A 17,441-nucleotide genomic window follows, 5' to 3' on the forward strand; every position below is an offset into this window, starting at 1 on the left:
AAAAAGGCATCTAACGGATTCAAAAACATCCATCTTTAAGCGAGAACCGTAATGAAGAGAAAATGCTATGAAGAGAGAAAAGTTTTGATGGAAATTAAGAAGCGAATAGTGCACGCAGAGATGAAGTGATGGAACAAAGCAAGCAGGGTTAAACAGAATTACCTCATCTGACCTCAGAAGAAATCTCATTGCTCAGAGATTTCTCACAAATATGTTTCTTTATAGTGTCAACTTTGTTTCTCTTATGGACAAATGGACATTCAATGGACAAACCAGTATGGCGGCCTGATTAATTAAAATCAGCTGAAATCATGATTTAGCTTAGTGGGATTATTGTATGACAAAGGCTGCCATAGTTAAGACATAGTTAGACAATAAAGACATGGCTCACCTAAAAATGAAAATTCTGTCATTAATTACTCACCCTTATGTCGTTCCAAATTCATAAGACTTTCGTTCATATATGGAACACAAATGAAGATGTTTTTGATGAAATCTGAGAGATTTCTGTTCCTCCATTGACAGCTACGCAACTACCACTTTGACACTTTGAAAAGTTCAAGAGTATGTGCATTTTATTAATATTAACTTATTGCATTCCAGTGACCAGGTATTTAGTATCCGATTTAATTTTTACATTTACATTTACATTTATACATTTGGCAGACGCTTTTATCCAAAGCGACTTACATTGCATTATCCTATACATTTATACATATGTATGTGCAATCCCCTGGGATTGAACCCACAACCTTGCGTTGTTAACGCAATGCTCTTACCACTGAGTTACAGGAAAGCTCAGGAAAGCTTAATTTTTAAATACAGAAAAAAAAAATCATACAAGTATACAAATAAATGCATTCAATACAACAACTATTCAAAATGTAGTTTTCAGCCATTTGTTCACTTTGACCTATTATTTGTTGGTTTAAATTAGGAAGGTTCTTGGTTGCACCACCTAATGAATATCAGTTGTGCCACCTGACAACATTAATAATGAGGGGAATACGGTGATTTTCCATTTCAATTGCATATAAAGCTAATTTACAAACACAACAGTATTAATTGACCATTCGCAGGGAGTTTGATTGACAGGTGATCTGACCAATCATAATCCGCCATCCGCCATTTTTGTCCAAGAAAGCAGTCAGGAGAGTTAGTAGATTAACATGGGAGGATTTGAACTTGAGAAGCGGAGTGTACTGACGCCTTTCCGCGGTTAAAACAACATTCCTTCTGATGTTCATTCATGTTTATTTGATGCTATACATGAACTAGAAGGAAGAGATGATCGGTTCACGAGCAGCTTTAACTGATGCTCTACAGCGATCTGTCAGACACATTAAAGAGCCACAAAACGGTATTCATTGTTTACATTTCGTTAAAAAATGACCAAACTTGACAGTTGAGACTTTGTTTAATATGAAAAGTAACCTGATCTGTCCTGTCGGTCGGTGTGTTGTCAGTGTCCTCTCTGCTCCGCGATGTATTTTTCACTGCGTGAGAACAGTGTGGCGTGAGAGCGGCGTGGCTTGTCGGACATAGCAACAGTAACTAAGGGGGGCGGGTCTTTTGCGAACAGTCAATTGAAGTAAAAGTAGTAAATTGATCAAAAACAGAATCAATCACATGACATGACATGAAGAATGTTGGACCTGGTATAGGCTACAGTGCAATATATTGTTTAAAACGTTAAATGCATAGCAACGGGAATGTAATACAATATGGCAACTGCATTTAAAGTCCGTGTGAACCAGAAGTTGCAAATGACTTTTCTCCAGTGTTGTGACGTATTTCCAAGTGAAAGGGAATATTGAACAGGGTTTTACTTAGCGCTCATCCTCTCCATCTCTCGCTCATAGCAGACTGACGGTTTGAGGCGAGTGGTTAAGCGTTTTCAACCCAAGCCGTCAAACTGACGTCATCAGAAAAGGAACACCATTCCAGACCGGAAGTAACTTTTCAGATTTTGATTAAAGATAACCACGGCAAACTATTTTTTTCTGTGTATTAACTTGCACGGATTAATTGTTCACCACAAGACTAGTAATATGCGCTAGCAAAGTAAGTAGGGTCAATTTTGATTTCATGTCGACTTTAAATGTGGGAGTGAGTCCCCAAAACGATCGTGTACAAAACCCGACTTGCTCCCGAAACTGTGATTTTTGACACCGTGGAAAACACAGCAAAGATCTGGCGGATAGCAACTCGGGTCGTTTAATGAGAAATGTTTGAGATCTCTGACTTCTGAAACTCAGGAGAAACATCTCAGAAGCAGGAGAGTTCTCAAATCTGTGATTTAGGGTCTCGCATGCTCCGTGTAACTCAAAGCACAGCAGATGCACTGAAGTGAGGATACGAGCCTGGCGCTGAAGTGACTCATGTGAGTGGCTGCGGTCTCTCGCGCCCCATGGGCTTCTGGGAGTTGACGTCTCTGAGCTTCAGTGTCTCTGACAGCTGTGAATCCATGAGCGAGACGGCGCGCTCCTCTGGCTGTCTCTGTCCTACACCTCCACATTAACCTTTCTTTCTTCCCCTCTCTCTCTCTCTCTCTCTCTCCCGCAGATGACACGGCCTATTCAGGTGAAGCCAGCTGACAGCGAGAGTCGAGGAGGTAAAGAGATTTCATTTCTAACTCACTTTATTGCTCCACACTCATTTATTTTCTCTTTCTCTCACACTCGCTTTCTCCTTCGGTCGTTGTGTGCCGGAGATATTAGCTTTGACTGGAAGTGTTCTCAGTCTGTTCGGGGCTCTACACGCGGGTCTGGGCTTTATTAGATTTATTTCATTGTTGTTGTTTTTTGGCATTTTTACCAATGACAGGTGCAGGACAGGATTTAGGAAACATTTGTGGGTTGAATTTGAAGACAAAAGCATGTGCACTATGCAGCGGTTTAAAGTTTTTATTGTAAGTAAATGTACAAATGTAAGATCTTTGGTTGTTGTTTTTTCAGGTTCTTACACCATGCAAGATGCTAGAAACTCGAAAAATTTGAATATCGTGCAAAAGTTCATTTATTTCAGTGATTCAACTTAAAAGGTGAAACTAATATATTATATAGACTCATTACATGCAAAGTGAGATATTTCAAGCCTTTATTTGTTATAATTTTGATGATTATGGCTTACAGCTTATGAAAACCTTTTCACAATATTCAAATTTTGAATTTGGGGTTTTCATAAGCTGTAAACCATAATCATCAAAATTATAACAAATAAAGGCTTGAAATATCTCACTTTGCATGTAATGAGTCTATATAATATATTAGTTTGTCCTTTTAAGTTTAATTACTGAAATAAATTAACTTTTGCACAATATTCAAATTTTTCGACTTTCACCTGTATATCAAGTTGCAAATAATTTGTAACATAAATTTCACAATTATAGACCAATCATAGGAAGCATGTGTTGCATTTTGAGCATATTAATGTTTATGGATGCATCTGTAATGTTTTACTGTTGTTTCCAGCTAGCCTACATATCTGACGATACAAAGCTTGTGTCTCGAGACCCCTCCATTCTGGATCTTTGTGATCTATCTACAATGCAAAAAATACATTTATCTTTAAAACAAATTAAATTAGCTTGAGAAGCAAAATTGCATGAGATATCGATACTTGTTTTCATACAATTAAATGAATTGAATCATATAATAAATAAAAATTCAATAAAATGCTTAAATGCTTTCCTGTAGCTCAAACAGTAGAGCGTCAGCGCTTGCAACGCCAAAGTCATGGGTGCGATTCCCAGGGAAAGCAAGAACTGATAATAATGTAAATGTGTATACTTGAAATGCATTGTAAGTCGCTTTAGATAAAAGCGTCTGCCAAATGCATAACAAATGTAAAAAACACGTTACCATTCATATTTACATGGATCAGGGAAGCCCGGGTTACTTTTGAGGTCTGGTACAAATATGACTTACAATAATACATGGGTTATAGGCCCATATGCACGCACGATTAATCACCATGAGGAAAATGTAAAAATGCAGAAAGTTAGGGGATATAATATACATGTCTATGAAATATCCCCATAAAACATAGAAACCAAACATTTGTGCAAATTAAGCCAGGAGTCTGCTTAATACAATACACACACATATTTTTGCTAATAATATTAAAAAATAATAAACTTTTTCAAAATATATTCTCTGAAAACAAGTCTTAATATTTTATACACTATTGCTTCTCAAGTAAAAGCATGTTGTGGGATATGTTTTACTGGAAAACAAGATAATACTGATTAAGGAATTATATTGCATTGTTTCTGAACGCGTTGAGTGTGTCCGCTCCATTCTCTCTGCTGTTAGTCTGTCTGTCTGTTGTGGGTATTCATTTTGGTTAATGTGATTGGGTTATTGAGTGCAGATGTGTGCACAGACCTCGTCCTGCTCCTGCCAAGTGCATTAGCATAAGACTGTAAATAAAATAGTCATTCGATCTGCTGCTGTGACGGGGGACCCAGGGGTCCCAACGCTCGGCCTGCTTTTCTTAAATATACAAGCTGGAGTGAGGCGGGCTTGAACGCACAATCAATATAATAGTAGAGCTTTCTCTCTCACACACACTCTCTGTAGCTTCTCTGTGTGTTTGTCAAGAGGTCGCAGGCAAGCGGACGTGTCATGTATCCGCATGTGTAAAAATGCATGACCACAAACAGAGAGGAGATGACACTGTACGTGAATTAGTGTGGTGTGTTTTCAATGTGATGTGACATTTCTGAGCTCACACAGCTCAGTCTCACTGACACGATCATGGCGTTGTGCATTTGCATCTTTAGGTTGTATGTGGGAAATGATGACTTGATTTTATCCTTAGGGATTTTATTGGATGTTGAAAAGTAGGTCATGATGCTGTTTATTTATTACTTATCATAATATATTTCACCTCCCATGTGATATTGATTACATCATTAGAAAAAAAAAGTCATTTCAGAGGGGGAGAAGGTTTGGATGAAACATTATGAAATCTAAAAATGTTTTCTTTAAAATAATGCAAGAAATGTAAATAATAATTTTAGTTCACCTAAAAATAAGTAACTTGTTTACTATATTATTTAAGCTATATTGTAATCTATATAGAGTATAGACACAATCTAGGCAAGAATAGTGACTTTGAACACTAGGCTTTGGAGAAGCTGGATCCTGATTGGCTGAGACCCATGTGATGAAATTTTATTCCTCAGGAACCAATTAGATTTCAGATGCACTTGAAGGCTGTTCCAAAAGGTATACAGTATAATTATGGCTTCTAAGATACACTATCAGTCAAAAAAACTTTTTTTTTTTTAATGTTGTTGGAAGAAGTCTTACACCAAGGCTGTGTTTATTTGATCAAAAAAGTAAAATTGTGTGTAAAAAGTAAAAAGTGTTAAACATATATTTTAATGTATTTAGTTATATGATGCAAAGCTGAATTTTCAGCATCATTACTCCAGTCTTCAGTGTCACATGATCCTTCTAATATAATAATTTGCTGCTCAGGATCAACATTTATCATTATTATCAATGCTGAAAACAGTTGCGCTGCTTAATATTTTCATGAAAACAATTACACATTTTTTTTCAGTATTCTTTGATGAATATAGAGTTGAAAAGAACATTTATCTGAAAAAAATAATATTTTTTAACATCATAAATGTCTTTCCTGTCACCATTCAGTGAATATACAAAAGCACAAAAATACACATGTGGAGCCGCACCGACAGCCATCTTTCAGAGGACGTTTAGATGGACAAAACCCTGTGATGAGAGCGTTCTGTCACAAGGCCAAATTCACTCTTCTCTGTCATAAACGGTGTTTATCCCCCGCCTGCCGCCCACTCCGAAGCAGAAAATAGAGGGATGTGTCTAAAAAACTGAAATGCTTTTAACGCCCCAAACAAAAGAGCTTTCTCGGCTTATGGATCTCCAAATCTGAGCTCTGATGCGCCGCCATTTAGAGAGATCTTTTGTGCCCTGATTTGAGGTCTCATTCTTTGGACGTCTGATGAAGAATAAGCTAAAAAAACACAAACTGTCTCTTGTTTGAATGCAGCTTATGTGGAGAACATGCAGTGAGCTCTTCATTACTGGAGTACGCTAGGGTGGGCAACACTATTACGGTTTCTCATAGCAGGGGTTAGTGATTTGAACAAACTATACTAGTTTCATTTGTTGGGTTGGGTATCATTAAATTTTTTCGATACCGATACCTTGACTTCGATACCGATTCATGAACGATACTTTTTCCGATACCAAATTTATGAAATCCGTTTTAACAATATTACATTACATATTACCTAAAAAAAAAAATTTGGTTTTATTTTTTCAGTTTGTTGACTTTGTTTGGCAAAAGTAGTCTAATGATTATAAATGTGTTTCGGGGAAAAAATAGTAAGGACACATTTTAATTGTTTATTAATGAACTAGTGTTTTGACGTTGCTGACTCGTCGTCTTCGCATTATAGAGAAAGTGCGCATACGCTTATAGAGAGACAATTATCAGCAAATATTGCATTGCACGCTGTTGGCATTGAGTCTGGTGAAATGTAGCCACACTTTTGATATTTTCCACATCTTTTACATCTATGTGGGTCGGGATGCGCTTACACACTACAGCTACACGTGTGAGCGTCTGGGCGTAACCGGCTTAAACTAGTGTTTTTAAGTAGAAAAGAAACGACAAACTTTGAATGTTGGCTTGACAAAGTAAAAAAAAAAAAAGTTTAAACAGCTTTGAAGTTGGAAAGTCTGTAAGCACACAGATGGATGGATGGATGGATGGATGTGTGTGTCCAATATAAATCAAATTCACACTCATGAAGTGAAAGGGATCTAATCCTGATGCAAATGCTCCTAGTTATAGCTCAAATGAAAAGGCTGGGTATCGAGTTTGATACTTTTTAGGCATTGACCGAATTGCCTCTACCATCGAGTATCAAAAAAGCTCTTGTAGTTCGGTACCAAATTTCGATACCTAAGGGGTTAATCTCGTCAACCGTCAGTGATAGGGTGACCACGCTTTGCGTTGTACCGCACAGCATTTTCACCCCTTGTCCCGCACGTCGCATATTGAGAAAATGTCCCACATTTTCATCAGTCTGTTGGTTTTTAATTATCATATTAAGAAAACCTTCATGCGTTCTTTTGCCTTTTTAAGAAAGTATTTTATTTATTCTTTTTGCGGCGTAGTTTTTCACACCTAAATTTAACAGCGCTTCGTCAGAAGTACAAATACAACAGCCATTTTTTAAATCCTATCCAATGGTTGAGAAGAAAGGAGTAAACACGGTCACTAGTAGGTTGTGACGGCTGTCAATCAAAATGTGGACCGGTGATTCGTTCCATGTGTTCCCTGTCAGAAAACAAATGGATAATAAAATAAAATTTAATTGTGGTGGTCTAAAAATATGAACGTTTTTGGTTTAATATATTCTTAATATATAAGACTGTCAATGTAATTTTATTTATTCATTGTTTATTTTGTTGGATTTTAGTTGGATTTGGTCAGAACTGTTTCAAAAATAGATATATCTGAGCTCTTTGGGCTCAGTGATGTTGAATTTAAATGACATGTAAAATAAAGACATGTATGTTACATTGTGATGTGGTGTTTTCTGGAAGGGACTAAAGAACAAATAATTTTTATCAGCTGAATGGCAGAATACAAATGTTTTTATTAAGTTAGATAGACATTATATAACAGTTTCAGGTTATGTTTTAGCATTGGTAACATGTCCCACATTGTCCCACACAAACTTATAATCGTCCCACATTTGGTTTGTTTGATGGTGGTCCCCCTAGTCAGTGAGCCAATCAGCATGCAGCATGATTGGCTGTGGTGAGGCCTCAATGAAAAATATAAATTACATATATGTATATAGTTTAGTTTAGAAGTTTTCTTCCTTGCATTCAATCTCAATTTAAATGCATTCTCAGTTCAGTTCTGAATGGCCCTGGTTTGATACTTTAACCATTGATTTTACCCTTCGCTAAAGTCCATGAATATTCCAGTGCTTACTTTTATTTGGAGCGTCCCTATGTAGCATTCTTTGCATGTTGCTCTTTAAAGGTGTATAAATGAGTTTTACTATTGATGCTACAAGACTATTAGACAATGTTGATCACACAGTTGCCCTCTGGAAGTTCTTCAGCCAAACTCTGCATGCAGTGTCTTCACTAACTGATGTCACTGATATTGGCAGATCGGTGGGTAGTCCAGGGCGGAAGGGAAGCTCCTGTCAATAGCTTATCAGAAAACCAGCGATGAAGGACATTATCAGATTAGCTTAAACTAATTATTTATAATTAACAAAGGGTCAATTAGCCGCTCGATACTGATCTACTATGCTGGGAAATGACATTTACTCGATCGGCACCTGCACTGCACCCAAAATAACATCTCACTGACTGGGCTTTAACATTTACTTGTTTGACACTCACAAGCAGAATGAACTTCTGTGTAAATCATGCACAATGCTGTTCTTTTATAAACTGTCACAGTTGTCAAGCTCCAGAAATTACAACGAAAAGCTAGGAACAGAACTATAAAGCAAAACAACTGAGCACAGTAGTTGTAGAGAATAGCCACACATGTGTATCATTAAATTTGAAGTCACAAAGAAAAAATCTTTTAGGAGTTGCAAACATGTCGAACACAACAGTTACACCTTCTTAAAATCTTCACTGCAGGTGCACAAATCCTATATACGAATCACAAATTAAGAAACTAATTCGCTCACATTTGTGCTACAGTTACTGCAGTAAATAGGGTGCAAAACCAACGCTATCTCACGACCAATTCGTATGAGTGAGTGGCTAATTCGTACGAATTCGTACGATTTGTCTAAACCCATGTGATGGGTAGGTTTAGGGCCGGGGTCAGGGGTAGGTCATTCGTACGAATTCATACGAATTGGGCAACTCGGAAAATATGTATGATTTAGCAAAACCACCTCGTAAAATACGTATGAGTTGCCGTGAGATCGGGTTGTGCAAAACACATTCACACACCTGTATAAAAAAATGTGAAGTCAATTTTGCACAACAAATTAATTTGCTCGCTTGTAGAATAATTTGGCACAAAAAAAAATACAAAATTACCAGAAATGATAGGTACAAGTATAGGAGAATAGCAAACTGTTTTCAGTCTTTTGGGCATTTAGCGGTCCATCCAGAAAAACGCAATTATGCGATTGCATAATTCAATGCATAATCAGCCAAAGTCCGCATATTTATGTGGGGGCAGGATTTTTTCAAATACGGCGCACTTTCGCTGCATAAATTGCCGATTTCCACGCGGAAAATATGCGGGTCTTGCATGATTTCATAATCCCCCCATTTTCGTTGCAAAAAAAGTTTAATATATCCTAGCAGAAAGTTTAAAAATGCTGTGTTTACTTCACACAAGAGCAGACATTTTCCCCTGTTGCCATGGGAACGTTATGAAGTGACGTAATTATAATCGAAAAGCTGCAAACCCCGCGATGAAACCATGATGAAGCCCGCAAATCTGTCTCATTTGCCAATAAAAAATAAGCGCAAAAGACAGTTTCCCGGTGTGTTACATGACAGTGGGGGCAAATAATTTTGCACTCCGTACAACTGTGTGTCGGACCGCAGGCGGAAGTCGACGCAGGACAACCACTTTCTCACCGCCAAACATTTGACATAACCCTTCCTTTTGTAAAGCTACAGAACTTATTTGACTCATCAATGTTTTGTAAGTTTTAGCCATGTGTTTGACCAAGGTCTGAAATAAAACAAGATGAGAACTTAAATGTTCCCAGCACTTTCTGTGATGTAGGCCTAGTATGCTTGCTTATCGTAAGAAGTAATAATAAATGACTCTTTACATTAAGCTAGTAGTGAGAACAGGGTGTTGGGGGAATCACTTTTTTTTCTCTCTTTTTCATCAAACCGCACAGTATTTGCAAGTTCCCGCTATTTCATCGCATAAAATTGCATATCCCGCATATTCCATCGCATTTTTTAAGAAAACGTGCCACCTAATCAAGGATTTTTTCCCGCAACAATCACAAAAAAACGTCGCATTTTTCTAGGACTTATTTAGTGTGATTGCATCTGAATGTATAGATGCAACCTGAGTGTCTCTTCTGGTAGTTAAAGCATAATGTCAGCGGTCATGTGCGTCCTGCACCTCCTGCTCTGCGATCATACCAAATCCCCATAAAGATTTGACCTTTACCATCCTGACCTGATCGTTAAACAAACGTCTCATTCATCACGAAGCTCTATTTGTCTCCGTGCAGTGATAAAGCGCACTGGAATATTGATTACCGGCGTAATGGATCTACTCATTGTGGATGGGTGGAGCTCGCTCCGTTCCCTATATGCAATTATCTCTGTGATGTATGATTGTGTGTCTGCCTGCGTGTGTTTGTGTAGCGCTGTTATCGTCGGCTCATGCCTCATTGAGACTACAGTAAAAGCGCTGTTGCTCCGATCTGGCAACGTTCTGTTTTAATGAAGTGAACTCATTTGCTGAGCTCAGGGTTTAGAGATCTCATTCAGTCCGACAGGCCTGGAGGACAGATTTACATGATAACAGCCCAAGTGGAGGTCATGTACCGGTACTGTACAGTAGCATTGCTGCTCAAAACATCATGTACACTGAGCGCTATTAATATCTGCTTCACATTCAGTTCTTCTCATTATATGGTTTTTAGAGCCAAACATTTTTGCAGTTTCAACTTGGTTTTCAATACTTTACTAATATAAAAGTGTCCAAGTGACCACAAGCGTCCTTGTTATTGTGAGGACATTTTTTGGTCCCCATGAGAAAAACTTAAATCATACTAAGTGATGTTTTTTGAAAATGTAAAAATGCAGAAAGTTTTGTGTGATGTGTAGGTTTATGGGATAGAATATACAGCACAGTATAAAAATCATTATATATATGGAAAGTCCCCATTGAACATGAAAGTGTGTGTGTGTGCGTGTGTGTGTGTGTGCAGCTGCCTCAAAGGGAAATGTAATGTCTCTCTCTCTCTCTCTCTCTCTCTCTCTCTCTCTCTCCTCTCTCTCTCTCTCTCTCCTCTCTCTCTCTCCTCTCTCTCTCTCTCCCCTCTCTCTCTCTCTCTCTCTCTCTCTCTCTCTCTCTCTCTCTCTCTCTCTCTCTCTCTCTCTCTCTCTCTCTCTCTCGCTCTCGCTCTCTCTCTCTCTCTCTCTCGCTCTCTCTCTCTCTCTCTCTCTCGCTGGCCGTGGCCCAATGTTTGATTTTATGCCCTAGTTTTGGAGAGCCCTTATCTCCCCTCACCCTTTCTGCCTGTCGGTTGTGAGCGCCATTCGGATTCTCTGAGCTGTCTTTAGGATTGATACCACTGAGAGACAGACAGATGGAGAGAGAAGGACAGACTTTGTGCTTCCACAACGGCCCAAAGCTCTTGTGAGCTGCCTTACTGTCTATAGACAACATCCTAACTGAAATAATGAGTACAGCTTTGGATAAAAGCGTCTGAAAATGCATAAATGTAAAGGAAACCTCTTCAGTCTATAGACACAGACAATTGCTTCCAATAGAGCAGCGTGATGCTGACGTAGGCTACTCAATTATTGGCTAAACAAGCCTGTTTAATCAATATTTTTGTCAATTATTGTAAATTAAAGTATATTTATAGTCAACATTTCTCTCAGATGCAATATTGAATGGCCTTTTCCCAATGCATTCTGGGATAATGCCTCAATTTTGGACAAAAGAACGAACCTTAGAAGACAGCGTCACTTTGCTGCCTAGCTTTCTGAACAGCTTCAGGTCTATAAAGCATTGAAATGCTGTCGATGGCTTTCAGAACTGAGCCACTCTCTCCCTCTCGCTCTCTCATGTGTTTAATTTCCTCGTGTTATTAAAGTGGTTGGGTGTGAGATGTGAAGCCGGTTGAGTCCTGTCCCTCAAAGCTCTGAGAGAATGATGCTAAATGAGTCTCTCTATGAAAACCCCAACCCCCATCCCTCCCTCCTTCTCTCTCTTTGAAGTTCACTCTTTCTGACTGGATGCTACATCATTTATGTCCAGTTCAGCAAGCTCAGAATACATTTTAATCACTGTACTTATTCACCTGCCTTCTCTCTCTGTCATGCTTTTTCTCAATTTTGGCATGACAAAAACGTATATTTATTACCAAAGCTGTTCGAAATATAAAATAGAAATAAAAAAGTGTTGAATAGGTTTACTGTAAACCCAAATAAGTTGGCAGAACTCAAAACATTTAAGGCTATCAATTGCCTCAAATATTTTAAGTTATGAAATTCAAAGTTTAAGTAAGCAGAACTAGCAGATTTTTATTTTGTACTTATACATTTTAATTGTTCTTAACTTGAAAAGTTTGAGTTCACTAATTCATACAATTAACTTAAAACTTTCATGTAATCTCAAGTAAACACTTTTATTAGTATAAACTTGGCTAGCTTTAACAAGCTAATAATGCTAACATACTCATTTGTTAACATATTAGCAATAATATGTTATACAGAAGCACTTGCTGTATGAGTGCAACAATATAAAGGTTTTATTTGCTCTCAAATAATCTCATGCTCCACTCGTCACCATGATAATAACTATCCTAAAACCAACATTAACAGAAATTCTTCTAAATTAGCATAACAAAACATTAATCACTACTAAATCTCCCACTTAACATTAATCTTGCACAAAACAAGTATTATATTACACTTAATTTTAGCATTTACTCTCCCTTTCGAGTGCCATCGGCAAAGCATGCTGGGAAATAGACATCCCAGCCGTTTCAGTTAAACTCAAGTTCGTCTAAATTAAAATAATTAATTTCATAAAACTCAAAACAATGAAACTGTTCAGTTTACTTAAAATATATTAGCAATTAAAATTGCTAAATACTCATAAAAGTTAATTTGACTGAACTAATTAGTTTAATTTAAGTTTGTCCTACTCAAACCAATTAATTATTTTGAGCGTTAGGGTTTACAGTTTGTTTTAGTTTCATTGAGATACTATTATAGTTATCTAAAACTTAAACTAAAACCATTAATAAATATTTTTACGTTTTTTTAAATAAAATAAACGGTAACTGAGATTTAAAAAAAAAATGTTTTTGTTTAGTTTAACTTGATGTACCAAAATAACAAAAATGACTAAATTAATATTTTAAAAAATAACTACTAAAAAACTATATAGACAGACATATTCAAAAACAAAATGCTAAAACTTAAAGTAAAATTAAAATTAAAGCAGATTTTTTTTTTATGAATTCAAAAATATTAAATTAAAACTACAGTATAGTCTCAATATTATTGTTATTTTGGAATTATTATCTTAACACTACACATTTCCTGTCATATAATTGTTTTATCTTTAGAGTGACATTAAAATGAAAGTAAGTGATAAGTAGTGTTTGCCACTATGATGATAGAGTGTTGTGTGTGTGGTTGTTAAAAGGGTCATGACATGAGAAATCAAATTTGCCTTGACCTTTTGACCTTTTGTGTTCACTTTACTCCACACACTTGAGTCTGTCGACAACAGGACTAATGGAAGCGTGGATATGTGTTAATGATCATTTGCTTTGGAGCGTCCTGCTCATTTCTGTAGAGACTTCAGAAGGGTCCCAACGTCAGGAACAAGTGGATGGTTTATTTATTTTTTTTGCAGAATTTGACTGTATTTTGTTTTCTAAATGAGGCACAGTGTAATGGAGAGTTCACGAACAAACGTTTGTTGAAAGATAAAGCGCTCACTACATCACAAACCGTGAGTAAACAAGTTCATAATGCTTTGTCTGTAAATTACGTTCTTTCATGGATAATGTTTCCAAAAACCTTACTCACGTGCAATAGCGAGTCGGTGTTGATACTGTTCTCTATGCAATGATGTCCAATCATCACAGTGGACGTTTACTATCAAGTCTTAAAGAAGCTTAAAAACTAATAATTTCAGTCATAGGCTCAAAATAATATATATATTATTATAATACACATATATACTTGCTTTTTTTTTATACAATTTTTTTTTATTAACATTATAAGTGAATCTCAAGGAACATACTGTATTTCCCAGACTATAAGTCACACTTTTTTTCATAGTTTGGCTGGTCCTGCGACTTATAGTCAGGTGCAACTTATATATCAAAATGAATTCATACTGACTGAGATGAACCAAGAGAAAACATTACCGTCTACAGCCGCGAGAGGGCGCTCTAGTTAGCGGAGTTGTTCAGAAGCGACACAGAGGAAGAACTCAATGTATTCAGTGTTGTGGAATGAGATCGGGAGCTTGGTGAACTTGCTGACCGGTAACTTGTTAGACTCGCTGGCTAATGTTAGTTTAGCCTATTCAGCCTCCCAGTATATGTTCTGTGTGCTATTGTGTCGCTGAATAACTGTTAATGTGTTACGTTAACATATCGGACACCTATTCAGCTGTTGTTCTGTGTGCTATTGTGGAGCTGAATAACTTCCCTTTCCAGATTAAATGTCGGTTCTTGGTCTTGGATTTTGTGAAATAAATTTCTAAATAAATGCGACTTATAGTCCAGTGCGACTTATATATGTTTTTTTCATCTTCATGATGCATTTTTTGACTGATGCGACTTATACTCCGGAGCCACTTATTGTCCGGAAAATACGGTATTAAAATAATACAAAATTCATGTCATGACCCCTTTAAGGAGTGTTGGGTGATTGCTAGGTGTTTGCTTGTTGGTTAAAGTCAAACGAGCCCATCCAGCGCAGTGTTACGGGATTGTTTGTAGTAACCGTAATAATATGCTGACCCTCAGATACTTTTCCTACATGATCATTTGTCCATGTATTAATTGATTCCATTGACAGGTCATTGTCCAGGTCCTGTAGATGTGTTTGCACACGGGCAGTGTCTGGTTTGGCCCGCGTGATGGATGACGTTTAGAGATGATATGAGCCGAGAGCTCTGGCTTCGGTTATTAGCGGAGTCACCAAACAGATGACCTGACACATTATGGCCGTAATAAAGAAAACCTTCATTTTCTTAGCTATTGATCTACAATCAAAGCAAATGGTCTGTGCGCTCTCAGAGACGTGCCTTCGGCCTGCTCTCGGCCAATGCGGGACGTGCTCTGGCTCTCGTTGGCTCGCGTAGGACCCGTGCTATGGATCCCCGAGGTATACACAGGAAAATAGGGCCACCTATCACAGCTGTCCATGAGTTGGTAATGGGTTTTTTTGGGGAGAAGCAGTAATAGATGTGAGAAGAACAGAGGAAAATGGATACTGGAGGAGGGGAGAGACATTACAGAGTTTTACAGTGCGTTTGGGAGCCATTGCGAAACTCCTCTGCGCCACAGAAATAGTAATCGTCTTAGAATGCTAAATAGGCACCTTGAAAACCCTCATCAAAATCTCAGCGTGGTGCGTTCTCTTTTTCAAATCCTCCATTTTTCTTTTCTCCGCATTCCTTGTGATTCATATTTTAGCGAGTGCTTTGTCGGGACGGGTGACGCAGGTTTCTCTGACTCCAGAGACTACACAGAGAGAGATAGAAAGACACGGTGGACTCAACCAGGGTCAATCTGCATAGGGTGACAGATGACCGTAATAAAAAAACATGCTAGTGTAACCTGGTGGGTAGTGCACTTGCTCTGATGGATGGGAGACCTGTATGGACTGGGAGTGACACTTCAAATAAAATGAACAAATCAGTTATATCTACTTTAGCATGTGGGAGAGCGAGTGGCTCTTAACATGACTGTTGATTGGTTGCTTAGTGAGTGAATTGTCAAATGCATTTTTTTTTTACCCATTTGACAAATGGATAAAGAAAAGCATTTGACAAAAGGAACATTTCTGCCCTTCTGCTAGTGTCTCATTACATTAAAAAAGCAATAAATCGCTGCAATGTCAGTGTAGTCTTTATGTATAGTAAAGCTCAGGCTAATAAACTGGAAGGGTTACACTTTATTTTAAGGTGTCGTTAAAGTGTAATTACAGGTGAAACTTGAAAAATTTGAATTGCAAAAGTTCATTTATTTCAGTAATTCAACTTAAAAGGTGAAACTAATATATTATATAGACTCATTACATGCAAAGTGAGATATTTCAAGCCTTTATTTGTTATAAATATTATGATCATGGCTTACAGCTTATGAAAACCTTTTCACAATATTCTATTTTTGAATTTGGGGTTTTCATAAGCTGTAAGCCATAATCATCAAAATTATAACAAATAAAGGCTTGAAATATCTCACTTTGCATGTAATGAGTCTGTATAATATATTAGTTTCACCTTTTAAAGGGGTGATAAACTGAGAAATAAAATTTTCTTTGAGCTTTTGACATATAAGAGGTCATCATACTATCCTGTAAGTTAGTCCAAAAAAAGCTTTTATTGACACCAGGCTCAGCGAACGACAGGCTTTTCAAAGTGGGGATCTCTGACGTCACATGGTATCAAACCCCGCCTCCGCAGAAGAAGATCGACGCCTACTTCAACACCGCCTGTTTAGCCCCGCCCACCGATTCGCGCATTACATGAAACTCCTTACAATATGCAAAACTGTTATCCAATCATAGCAGTGGGCGTTTAATCACAAGTCTTCAATACGGCATGCCTATATAAACCGAGCGTTTCAGGAGCTAGGCTCAAAACCAGGGTAGAAAATAGACTATTACTTATTCATTTTGATGTTTTTGAATGTAAAAACCAAGTGAACGTCATAAGTTGACCTCAGACAACAATATTAAAAAAAATTTGAAAGCCAGTTCATGACCCCTTAAAGTTGAATTACTGAAATAAATGAACTTTTGCACGATATTCGAATTTTTCGAGTTTCACCTGTAAATATTTAAGTAATTAACTATGTACTTACTATAGGGTTTGGTTGGTTTGGATTTGGTTGAGGGTAAGTTTCATGTAAGTATGCATAATTTACTGTTATTAATAAGTACATGTAATATGTAACAAGGACACTGTAAAATAAAGTATTACCACTGGAAGTTACACTATCCAGAAGTCTGGTAGGTCTTCGGTGTCATTCGGGGTTGTGCTGCAGAAATGATCTTACACTCAAAGAACCGCCATTAAAATCTCATGATCATGGCACACACAAATGAGGATGGATATTTGTTATACGCTTGTTAAACTCTGACATTTTGTTCCACTCTTTAAGGGTCACTAGATTGAACATTAGCTTTTGTGTTCGCATGGAAAGATTTGCTGTGCTATGTTCTGTTAATGATGCAAACTGTAGCTAATTGTACATCATGATTGTATTATAGTCTGCATCATAGATTTAGTTTTTTATGTTAATTGGCTCGTGATGTATTGAATTGGACAGAACTAGCGGAGTGAAACGTATATGTTGGTTTAGACTGGTTATTGCTTGCTCTTTCAAGAAACCAATACAGTCTTTTGATGGAGATTCTGCTTCTGAACACTGACCAGGATTTTATAGATTTACCACGGGTCTTTTTAAACCTTTTGTTACC

At 37.3% G+C, this 17,441-nt stretch overlaps 1 protein-coding gene across 2 annotated transcripts in view; it reads left to right on the forward strand.

Moving 5' to 3' along the window:
- The window catches only part of LOC306998594 (CUGBP Elav-like family member 5), a 212,254-nt gene that overhangs the window by 104,382 nt on the left and 90,431 nt on the right, over window positions 1-17,441 (forward strand). For both annotated transcript variants that reach the window (XM_079612786.1, XM_079612787.1), the window contains exon 3: window positions 2,566-2,614. In XM_079612786.1, the coding sequence (XP_079468912.1) occupies window positions 2,566-2,614 (49 nt within the window). The remainder of the gene's footprint in view (window positions 1-2,565; window positions 2,615-17,441) is intronic.

Source organism: Phoxinus phoxinus (assembly GCF_949152265.1).
Source record: "Phoxinus phoxinus genome assembly, chromosome: 5".
Classification (NCBI taxonomy): Eukaryota; Metazoa; Chordata; class Actinopteri; order Cypriniformes; family Leuciscidae; genus Phoxinus; species Phoxinus phoxinus.